This window comes from Rhinatrema bivittatum, chromosome 3 (assembly GCF_901001135.1).
Source record: "Rhinatrema bivittatum chromosome 3, aRhiBiv1.1, whole genome shotgun sequence".
Lineage (NCBI taxonomy): Eukaryota > Metazoa > Chordata > Amphibia > Gymnophiona > Rhinatrematidae > Rhinatrema > Rhinatrema bivittatum.
The window spans coordinates 492,715,272-492,727,695 of record NC_042617.1 but is presented as its reverse complement, the minus strand read 5'-3'; the positions used below and the strand labels follow the sequence as shown (position 1 = coordinate 492,727,695).

General features: G+C 43.1%; 1 protein-coding gene across 1 annotated transcript in view; it reads right to left on the bottom strand.

Moving 5' to 3' along the window:
- Positions 1-12,424, bottom strand: part of LOC115088123 (cytochrome P450 2K6-like) — a 108,674-nt gene that overhangs the window by 77,708 nt on the left and 18,542 nt on the right. Inside the window, exon 3 of the mRNA XM_029596096.1 lies at positions 6,478-6,627. Within this exon, the coding sequence (XP_029451956.1) occupies positions 6,478-6,627 (150 nt within the window). The remainder of the gene's footprint in view (positions 1-6,477; positions 6,628-12,424) is intronic.

Below are 12,424 nucleotides of genomic sequence, written 5' to 3'. Positions count from 1 at the left end.
TTAGCTAGCGGTTGGGACCATAATTTTCAAACCATGCCTCAGTATCATTAAGTCTATACAGAGAGTCCATTTTTTTTTTTTTATACTCAAGTGTCTGTCTGTGTTGATGTTCCAGCTTCAGGATTCCTTCATAGCCGAAGTCCTCCCTTGTTTACCCTCTGCCAGTGAGGTCCATCTTCAATGTTGCTTGTAGCAGGTCTAATTGGAAGGATGACTTCAAATCCCATGAAGCCAGCATCTTTAAGTATGCTGGCACCTTCTTGCACTGATAATTGCCGTTCATGGTGAACCCCAGCCCAAATGGAAACAACCATCTATACCGGACATTGTCCTTCCTTAGGGCTGCCGTTATGATTTTCATCTCCTGATGTTTTCGGATGGTTGCCGTTGCCAGGTCTGTGTAAATCATTATTTCATTATTTTCCCAAGTCCACACTGTTTGCTTCCCGGCAATCGTTGCAATTTTTTCTTTTTATTTATTTATTTAAAAACTTTTCTATACCGTTGCTAAGTTAAATACCATCGCAACGGTTTACATGTAAGCACATATTTAATGAGGGTAAAAGCGTACTATAGTACATTCTAACAGGTGCCGTTAAAGGTTTGGTTACAATATTTATTTATTTATTTAATGCTTTTTATATACCGGCATTCGTAGGACACATCATGTCGGTTTACATGTAACTGTGAAAGGAAATTACAATGAACGCTGATAGCAGGTTAACTAGATAACATATGAAAGTACATATTTAAAAGATGAACGAGCAAAGAAAATTAGGTTGTATAAACTCCTGTACATATTGGATATTTAACTTATCCAAATTAAAATTAAATAAACTTAAGTAAAATGTGTGAACTTAAATACAATATTAGGTAGATATTAGAAATGATGATATTATGTACACATGACAGCTGGGGTTAAAGGGGGTGCTGGGAAGGAAAATAGAGTGAGGGGTGGGGTGAGGAAGTGGGGCGGAGATGGGAAAGGGGCAAGGAGAATAGGGGTGAATTTGTGGAAGACATTACCCGGGGGGGGGGGGGGGGGGTAGGAGGGGAGAGAGAGGGGCTCTGGAGATGGTGAAGGCAAGGGGGCAGGGAAGGGAGCTGTAGTGGTACAGGAGGTAGGGTAGGGGAAAGGTAGCTGGTGGGACAGAGGGAGCTACGGTGGTAGGGGGTCACTGACTAGGCTTGAGAGGAGTTGGGGTAGGCCTGTCTAAAAAGCCAAGTTTTGATTCCTTTTTTAAAATGGCTCAAGGAGTTCGGTGGGAAGGGAGCTCCATAGGGTGGTGCCGGCAATGGAGAAGGCTCTTTGTCTAGTGGTTCTGAGGTGGGCAATTTTGAGTGAGGGGGTGTGGAGGGTGCCTGAAAGGGAGTTTCTAGTAGGGCGGTTGGCTTGATGAAAGTGTGGCATGTCTTCAAGCCAGGGGGAGTTGTTTTTGTATAACGTGTTATGAAGGATAGTGAGTATTTTGAATTTAGAGCGGAAGGTAATGGGGAGCCAGTGGAGATCTTGTAGTATGGGAGTGATGTGATCTGTTTTTCTAGTGTTTGTTAGGATTCTAGCCATAGCGTTTTGTAGGATTTGAAGGGGTTTGATGGTGGTGGCTGGGAGGCCTATGAGGAGGGCGTTGCAGTAGTCGAGTTTTGACAGTATGGTGGCCTGCATAACAGTGCAGAAGTCGTGGGCGTGGAGGAGGGGCTTCAGTTTTTTAAGGGTTTGGAGTTTGTAGAAACCACCTTTTAGAAGCGATTTGATGTGGGATTTGAAATTTAGGGCGACTCCTAAGTCTCTAACAGTGGGTGGTAGTGTATGAGTTTGTGGAGCGTTTTGAGTCATTTGGTGGGTAGAGGCGCTAGGTTGATTTGTTAGTATAAGGATTTCAGTTTTAGAGTCATTGAGTGCAAGGTGGAGATTAGAAAGGAGGGAATTGATAGATGCGAGGCATGTTTCCCAGTAGAGCAGAGTTTCTTTGAGTGATTTCTGCATATAAGAAGAATTTTAGTCTTAGTTTAGAGAGTAAGTGGCAGAGCGGGAGTAGATATATATTGAAGAGGGTGGACGATAGAGAGGAGCCCTGGGGAATGCCTTGTGTGAGGGGAATGTGTGCGGATTCGAAATTGTTGATCTTAACTAGGTACTTTTGGTGGTCAAGGTATGAGGAGAACCAGGATAGGGCTGTGTCTGATATGCCTATCTCTGCTAGGCGTGATATTAGGATTTGATGGTTCACCGTATCGAAAGCGGCTGAGATATCTAAGAGGGCAAGTATGTAGGATTGACCTTGGTCCATGCCTTTGAGGATGGTATCTGTTATTGCAAGCAGGAGTTTTTCAGTGCTTCGATCTTTGCGAAAGCCATATTGGGCGGGGTTTAAGATGTTATTGTCTTCTAGGAAATCGGTGAGTTGCTTGTTGACCACTTTCTCCAGGATTTTGGATATAAAAGGCAGGTTGGAAATGGGCCTGTAGTTTGCTGGGTCATTTTGGTCAAGTGTGGGTTTCTTTAGTAGTGGCTTTACGATGGCAAGTTTAAGTGGGTCAGGGACTTTACCGGAGGTGATGGAACAATTTATAATATCTGCTAACGGTTTGGCAATGGTGGATGGAATGGTGAGGAGGGTTTTGGATGGGATAGTGTCAGCGATGTGGGTGGCTGGTCGCATCTTTTTTAATATGGATTCGACTTCCTTCATGGTGGTAAGGTCAAGGGAGTCGAGTTTGATCGTGTTGTTGATGGGTAGTGGGTCTATGGGGTCGGGATTAGCGGGGAGACGGGTGAGGATTTTTGAAATTTTGTTCTTAAAGTAGTCTGCTAGTTTCTCACATTTCTCTGTGCTATTTTCTTCTTGAGGGGTAGGAGAGGGTGATTTTGTGAGTTCAGTAACAAAGGAGAATAGGGCGTTGGCATTGAATTTATAGCTGTGAATTTTTGCTGCGTAGAAGTCACGTTTGGCGTGGAGTGTTGCTTGTCGGTATATATGTAAGGTGTGTTTGTAGGCTGTTTTGTGTGTGGGAGTGGGTTGTTTGCGCCAGGTGCGTTCTTTGGATCTAAGGTCTTGTTTTAATTTTCTTAGTTCACTGGTGTACCAGGGTTTTCTTTCGGTTTGTGTAGGGGTTATTACTTTGTGGATTGTGGGGCAAATGTCGTTGGCTATGTCAGTAGTGAGCTTATCCCATGACAGAAGGGCTGTATCTGGATTAGTGAGGTCGAGATTTTCACTTACTTTGTTGAAAGTTATGGATAGTTCCTCTGAGGAGCATGGTTTACGAAAGGAGATTGCTTTTTTGGGTGGGTTTGAGATTGGAGTGTTGGTGTTGATGGTGAGGTGGGCATTAATCAGAAAATGATCGGACCATGGGATGGGTGTGGTGATGGGCATATGGGGTACTGTTATGCATGTGTTAACAAATAAGAGGTCGAGGGTGTGACCAGCTTTGTGTGTTGGCTCAGAGATGAGTTGTCTGAAGCCAAAGGCTTTAAGAGTGACAAGTAGGGTTTCGCAAGCAGACGTGGTGGGGTGGGTATCTACGTGGAGATTGAAATCTCCGAGTATCACTGCAGGGGTATCCGGCTTTATGTTGTCAGTAATGTATTCGATGAGGGGGGAAGGGTCCTGTTCAAGTATGGCAGGGGGGGGGGGCATAGACAAGGCAGATCTGCAAGGATTTGGATTTGAAAAGCCCAATTTCAAGTCGTGGGGGGGGGGGTGATAGTTTGTAGTTTGAGGTTAAGGTGTTTTTTGGTGGCTAGGAGTAAACCTCCTCCCCTTTTTTTGGGTCTTGGGATGGAGAAAATGTCGTATGTCTGTGTTGGGAGTTGATTAATGAAAACATGGTCTGAGTTCTTTAGCCATGATTCTGTGATGGCACAGATATCAGGGTTGGTGTCGGAGAGCAAGTCTTGGAGGATGGGGGCTTTCTTTAGGATGGATTGTGCATTGAAGAGGGAAATGGCTAGCGTGGCTAGGCCTAGAAGCTGTGTGAGGGGTGAAATCATGATGGGCACTAGGGACTTATGCTGGATGATGGAGTGAGGGTGTGCTGGGTGGAGGATCCACCGCGAGGGGTGGTGTATGACTGGTATAGTAGGGAGGCACATTTCAGGAGGGGAAAGAGGTGTGGTAAGGGGCTGGGAGGCTGTCTCAGAGCTCTTGTGGGTACTTATGAGTGAGAGAGAGTGAAATACGTTCAGTTTTGGGGTTGAACTAGGCAAAGTTTAAAGTGAATTACAGATGGCATTTGCTGAGCATACAGGGTACATTGGCTTCACATAAATTGGGGTTACCATATGGTTACTTGCTGTTAGAGAAGTTGTTGCGTAACACAGTTGCAATCACAAAGTCATGTAGGAGCAGACGAGTATTGTAGTAATGGAGCGGACGTTGGCTGCTGTGTTTCCTTCTGTATGTGGAGAAGAGGAAAGAAGTCCGTGGAGATGTGGAGGGCCGGCACCATCTTTAAAGATGGCCGCCATCTTTAAAGATGGTGCCGGCCATCCAGTGCTCCTACCATGTGACAGGGGCCAGCCAATGGCACGGATACCCTGTCACATGGTAAGGGCAAAGGGCCATCGGTGCCATCTTTATGAGTGGCAGCCGATGGCCCGAGAGCGGGAGATCGCTGCCCGCAGCCCCCCTGGACCACCGGGTATGTGTAAAAAGTTTTTGGGGGGGTGTCGGGAGAGTGGGGGAGGCTAAGGGGGTAATTTTAAAGGGTCGGGGGGGGGGGGTTTTTTATTGGGCCATCGGTGCCATTTATATTAGTGGCAGCCAAAATGGCGCCGATGGCCCGAGAGCAGGAGATCGCACCGGGACCCCCCACTAGACCACCAGGTAATTTAAAACATTTTGGGGGAGGTTCGGGAGGGTGGGGGATTTGTTTTAAAGGGTCGGGGTGGGTTTTAGGGTTGTTTTGGTGTGCCTGTTTTCCCGCCCTCCCCCGATTTACGATTTTTCACAATAAATCGGGGAAATTTCTATTGTATCGCGACTCTAACAATTTTTGACGATTTAAAAAATATCTGACGATTTTTTTAAATCGTCAAAAAACGATTCACATCCCTAATCACTTATTTCTAATATTGTTAAAAATTCGTTCTATAAACTACAGGTTCTAAAACAATTAAAACCATTGCTTTACATATCAGATTTTAAAACAGTATTGCAGTCTCTGATCTTTTCGGGTCTAGATTACTGTAATGGTCTTTATTTAGGCTTTCCAGATTGGTCCTTTGCAGATTGAGCCTTTGCATCTAATCCAAAATGCGGCAGCAAGGATACTTACTGGCTTGCCAATGAAAAAGTCTATCACTCCTATTTTGTACAAATTACACTGGCTGCCAATCAAATACAGAATAAAATACAAAATATTAACACTATTACACACACATAAATAACCAAGACACTATTTGGCTGTGCACCTCTTTGCGTTTCTATAAACCAGCAAGAAATCTCAGATCTATGAATAAAAACCTTCTAGAGGTTTAAACAGTGCGAATTGCTAGATTGAATGTTACGAGAGAGAGGGTGTTTTCTGTGGCAGGGCCTATATTATGGAACTCTCTCCCAACTCCATTAAGGCTAATCACTGATGTCAAAGAATTCAAAAAAGCAATAAAAACATACCTTTTCAACGAAGCTTTTGTAACCATGATCCAATAACAACCTAACACCCTAACTGTATATTCTCTTGATTGTGGCACTTAAGTTTTCGGCCTTCTTCGCTCCTTCTGACTGTCTGATGTTTTAAGTAACTTAAGTATAGGGAACATAGTTATGGCTTACTAAGTCATGTATTGGAAACGTAGGGTTTTATTGCTAAAAATTGTATTTTTCTCCTACTGACTTTTATTTTTATTTTAATTTATATTATACTTTTTAAGTTTATGTACTTCAGTTTGTATTTTACTATTATTTTAAGATTGATTTGATTTATTTTTATTTTTACTATTATTGTAAACCGTTTTGTTCAATATGATATTGTAAAAGACGGTATAGAAATGCCCTTAAATAAAATAAAAATAAATAAAATGATCATACCATAAAAAAAGATTAATAATTTGCACCTGCTTCAAAGCACCAGCATTCCCAATTCCTGCCAGCTCTCATTTTCAAAAGAAAACTCTGTATGCCTGCAATAGACTTCCTGACTCTGTGTGTCATGCTCCCTCTCTGTCTGTATTGAAATTCATTTTAAAATCTCACCTTTTTGAAGCTCATTTTAAATTCTAACCTCTACATAAATGTACTTCCCATAGATTCATTTGTCATTTAGGTTTATTTTGACTAGATTGTGTGCTCCATGGAGCAGGGACTGTCCCTTATACTGTATGGACCTATACATCACTGTATGTGTCTAGTAGTACTTCAGAAATATTAAATGGTAGTAGTTTCAGAACATATAAATTGGAAATGGAAACAGTAAAGCAGATGAATTTACAAACAGAAGGTCAGGAGGGTATAAAAAAAACTCACATACCTTTCTGTGATTCAAAGGACTTTAGCAAAAAACTGCATTCCTCAATAATTTTGTCTTCTAAAGTTCTTTTGCCCATGCCAAAATCTCGTAAAGTTGTTAGGGTAAACCTTCTCATTACTTTCCAGTTTTCACCATGTGAAAAAACAACACCTAAAACATATTTACATTTGAATGCATTTAATTTCAGAATATTAAAGTAATAAATATACAACATGCAGATCTTTAGAAAAAACACCATTCAACAATAAACTTGTCAAAATCACTCTAGGACAAATTTGGGTCATCTAAACTCCAGGAGATCAATTCATGTTTTAGAGTTTTCTTTTCATTATCGTCAATGTGTTTGTCACCCTTGTGTTCACAGATATTTACATGTAGAGGACAATATTAAAACCAAAATAATGTATTCTTTATTTGTACTTTCCTGGGCAAGTTATATATTACTAGCAACTGTACCGTTCTATGCCTGGGCGGCGAGCCTTTTTATTGGCACATATGGTCTTGCATGGAAGCGTTAGCTGAAAAGGAAAAACTAAATTGTTTTCACCGAGAGCAAGGGACGTGGAGGAACATTTGCTAAAGCCAGGGCTGGCAAAGTTTATTTACCAAGCTCTCTCTCGCACTTCCCCACACCCCCTCTCCTCTCTCACACACACATTCTCTCTCACCGGCATCCCCCTCCCCTCATATAGGCTCCCTTTCTCTGAAACCCACACTCAAGCATCCCTCCACCCACCCTCTCTTACCTCCCATGCTTTCTCTCACACCCTCCCCACCCCCCTCTTACCAACCATGCTCTCTGTCACCCCCCCCTCTCTCACACACACATTCTCTCTCATCGGCACCCCCCCCCCCCCCATGCTCTCTCTCACCCTCCCCTCCCCGACACACATTCTCTCTCACCGGCATGCCACAGGACTCGTGCCATTCATGGCGAAGATGAAGGCCCGGCGCGCCATTCGTGGCGAAGATGAAGGCCCGGTGCGCCATTCACGGCACACAGGGGCCTTCCATTTTCACTTTGAGCAGAAAACAGCAGAGGAGACCTCCACATGCCACGAACAGAGCGTGTCCCGCAGCACACGCTCCATTCACGGCGAAGATGAAGGCCCGGGCATGCTGATCGTGGCACACGAAGGCCTTCCCTTTTCACTGTGAACGGCACGCCGGGTCTTCATCTTCGCCGCAAACGGAGCATGTGCCGTGGGACGCGCTCCATTCGCGGCATGCCAGGGTCTCCTATGCTATTTTATGCCTTTCCCACGATGGCCGCTGTCCTTCTGGTTTTGAATAGTCTTCTGGCGAGGGAGGAAATCGATGTGGTGAAGGAGGAAATCTGCGGGAAGGAGGAATCTGCACAAAATCTGCATTCCGCAGTAGCGCTGAATTCCCCCCGAAGTACCTCTTGTAGCTGGTGTTGTGACATGGCCACTATACGGCATGTTTGAGCCTCCAAGGCGGCCAGGGAGCTGCCTGCGCCATCTATCGGCGGGCTGGAGAACATGCGCGAGCACTGACAGACACACTACCAAGCCCGATATATTATGGATTTCAACCAAAGTAGAAATACTAAAACAAAGTGCATGTGACTACCTGGCCACATTTTTCCATAATCCCTTTCTAATGAAGAAATTATGCAGCATTATTGCATTTTTTTTAACTAATAGTGTTCCAATTTAAGAGGTTTTGTAGGTTTTACACAATTATAGTTAGTAGTCTAGATTCAAAATCTCTTATTATGCAAGCATTCGATTTTAGTTGGGTTTTTTTTTTAAGGACAAATAGGCAATGATTATCAGAAATGTCTGACATAACCTATCAGTCAGCTTTTTATTTTTTATTTATTTTTTAATTTAAAACAATTTATTTTCTTCACATATCAGTATTAGTTTGTGGTGGATTCATTGAACATAGATAGTTAAAAACATAAAAGAGGGCTTACTGCAAGAGAGGAAGCTAATTTCCATCTGCACCAGCTGTAGCTGCCTTACCTCCATTGAAACTCTGCTGGCTGATGTCATTGGGTGGAATTGTAGAGAGCCATTTAAGATCAGGCCCTGTGGGACTCCAATCAGGGGTTGCCATGAGAGAGAAGGCTAATTTCCATCTGCACCAGCTAGAGATGCCTTACCTGAAGTCTGTGTATAGCTGCTGGATCCATCGTATAAAATTTCCAGAAATCACATTTTGTCTAAAATTTGAAATAAGAAGGGCCAATGGACAAGGTAGAATGCCTTTTCTGCATCCACTGAGAGCAACAGGGATGGTATATTCTGCCTTTTAACTCACCACATGACATTGACTATTTTTCAAATGTTATCAGCCGCCATACGCCCAGATATAATGCCAGCTTAATCAGAATGAATTATTTGAGCTATAAATTTATTTATTCGACAAGCCAGTATCTTCACCAGGATCTTTAATTCAACATTAAGTAAAGATATCGGGCTATATGATCCGCATGGTGATATTGAAGTTGCCACCCAAAATTAATGAGCCAGTAGCTTTGTCCCATATTAAATCACTAAGATGGGCAAACATGGTTTCCTGATGGGAATTGAGATCGTAGATATTGACTAAAGTAATGAGCTCTCCTCCCAAAAGTATAGTGAGGAGAATATATCTCCCTCCTGGGTCCATGATACATGTCTTCATTTCAAACACCATATATCTGTGCACCATTATACCCACCCCAGTGTATTTAGCGGAGTGTGAACTGGCAGCCCAGTATCTAAAGGGATATTTATAAGAACCCATTAAGGATTCATACCTGGGTTTAAGATGTGTTTCTTGAACAAATACTATGGCAGCATGGAACCTATTCAGCTCCTTGAAAAACAGCTTATGCTTTTTTGGGGTGTTTAAGCCTCTGACATTTAAAGATATTACTTTAAAAGAGGTCATGGTAAGTAGATAAAGAATGTTTGAGAGTCGCTTTCCCCAGGTTTAGTATAGTATGGTGGAAATCCCTAATTAGAAAGAGAAGGGAGAATGCCCTACACATCTATAAATCACATCCCAACCTGCCCTCTCTTTACCATGGCAATGGAGGACCCTACAACCAAAAAACTAAATGTTATTCTTCAAGAGAATTCCCAGGCTAGAAAGAAAAATAACAAAAAAATCCCCTTCCCAGCCCCCCCCCCCCCCCCCACACACACACACACATACACAAGTTTTGCAGTCATCAGCCCCATTTCCTGCTGTCTCAGGAGAGAAGTCATCATGCAAACAGCCCACTACCCCGTCGAGCAAATCTTATGAAAACTCATATATAAGGTACTATAAACTGATCATAACAGCAGCTTCGGAAACATACATATAACAGTGGTATTACACTCTGGAACCAGTGCAAACAAAATGATTACTGGTGTCCTCTAGGGACTAAATAAAGTATTGCAAGGTTTCATGGCACATAATAATTAGATCAATCTCCAAAAAACAAGGCCAGGTTCGCCTTTACTGGGGAAAATCCCCCAAATCCAAAAGCAATTCCAGATCCCCCTCTGAGTTCTCAAGTTGCATTCTTTGAGGAGGTAGAACCCTCTGAGTTTCTTCTTAGTCAGAGACCACCTTTAGAGACCGGCTGCCAGCATGGAATATCTTCTCATGTCGGTGTAGCCAATTTCAGTGCAGATTGTATTGCAGCAAAAGAGATGTTAGCCTCTCTCAAGATCATCACTGCCTCATGGATAGTCTTCACCCAATGTGAGGTTCCTTTAATAGTAAGCCATAGTCCAAAGGGATATAGCCAGCAATATCAAATGTTCTCTTTGTATAAAGCTCTCGTTATCTCTCAGAACCCTTGTCTTTTCTTCAAGGTAAGCAGGGAGATGTCAGCAAAAATAGCTAGATCAAGTCCCTCCCAGAATCACGTAGCTTGCTTGCTGGCCTCTTGAAATATCTGCTCTTTTAATGCAAAAGAATGGAAGCACACAATGATGTCTCTGGGTTTATTAGCATTTTTAGGCCCTAGGAATTGATATCCCATTCTATTTTGATCACCAAGCTATCTGCCTGTTTCACACTCAGTGCACTATTATTCAAGAAAAGATCTCAGCAGATTTTACTGACCACTTCCATATAATCCGCATACTCCGGTGTCTCGGGTACGCCCCAGAAATGAAGACTACATCGGCACGATCTATACTCAAGATCTTCTAGTTTCTCAACCATAGCATCTAACTCCATTTTTGAAGCTGTCTGATCAGATCGCACCCATTTCAAGTCCTCACTGAGTGGGTCCACACTGACATTGGTTCCATCTATTCAGTGGCCTATTTCAGATATTTCTTCTTTAACCTCCGAGATTAAATTTATTATTTCTTGCTTGTGATTCCTTATTTCTTGCCTCAGATCCCAAAACCATTCACGAAAATTCTCTCATGACAGGATATCTGTCCCCGAGGTAATAGGCATTGTGTCAGGGCCTGCATCTGTCTCACTTTCATCTCCGGCCACCATGTTGTCTATCTTGCTTTCTCGGCCTACCTCTGATTTTGAGTAGGAGAATTTACGAAAATCCACCGTCTTTTTCTTAATGGACTTTTTAACTTACCAGCAAATTGATCAATTAGAAATTGTTTCTCAAGCTGTACAGATGCCAGATTGTTATGCTCGACGGAGAAGCTCATTCAGAAGTTCACTGTTTCCTCCAGTCTCCAGAATTCTTATTTGTGAGAAGAGTGATAAGTCAGGGTTAGTGAGTGTGACTCTAGGACTAGCTGTGACCCCTTTATTAAAGACTCTTAAGCCAAGAGGAGGTTACACATACTAGCCATACTTCATGATCCATGGGTGAAAGGGAGTTGTCATTCAGCCCCGGCTTCTCACATATATGAAGGAGATATGGTAGTTAAGGTCTGTCAAGAGGAGCATGAGAAGCAGAGGTAGAGTGGGGAAAGAGTGGCTACCTCAGAGACAAGTGCATGCACTATCACTTCATCCCCCAGCTAAATATGCCAAAACTACATTGCATCCACAGCACAATCTCTCCTGACACTTGTCATAGCTAAAGCAGCTAGCAACAGAGACCCTCACCCCCCCTAGTACAGAAAACTCCCCAGCTGAAATTTTTCTGACATGCTATCTAGCACAGTTTATTGAGGACATGGACGCAGATGCACTGGCATATTGGGAACACAAGTCACCAGTCTGGCCAGACATAACCAAGGTGGAACAGTGTTATCTTTTCTACCCACCAACTAGAGTGCCCAATGAATGTGACTTCCCAATAGCAGGGGACATTGTGAGCCATCATCATTCAATACTGTCACCAGATATGATGGAAGAGTTGGTCTTTTTAAAAATCAATCTGCCCTTGCTAAGATTTCCAGAATCTCCATCCAAGTAGCAAGAAGACTGACAGTACTTTGGAGGTCTTGCCTAGCTTCCATGCCCCAGATGTACCACCTTGGGGGTCTTGCTGCTGCTCTGCCTCATTACCATGCCCCAGATGTAGCACCATAGGGGTCTTGTTGCTGCTCTATTTAGCTGCCATACCCTACATGTACCACCTTGGTGGTCTTTCTGTCATTCTACTTTGCTATCATACCCTATATTATTCACCTTGGAGTATTGTTAACATTGTGTAGGGTTGCTTTGTACCTCTCATGGTGCCTTGGTATGTTGATACCAATCATTTTGCTGCTTTGTCACCTTATCGATACCTTAGGGGTTTTCCTGCCACTTTTTCTGCTTCAGTTTTCCTTCATTGTGCCTTGGGATGTTGATACCACTCTGGGTGCCACTTTGCCTCTCAGAGTGCCTTCAAAGATTCATGCAACTGTTGTTGGTGCCCTCTTTTGAAGCCTTGGGGTATATTTCCCACTCTTGCTGCTTCTTTGCTCTTCTCACAGTGCCTTGGAGAAAACCTGCCACTCTTTGCCCCTTTACAGTGCCTTAGGCTATTCTTTCCTCTTTTGGTGCCATTTTGCCATTGTCTAGG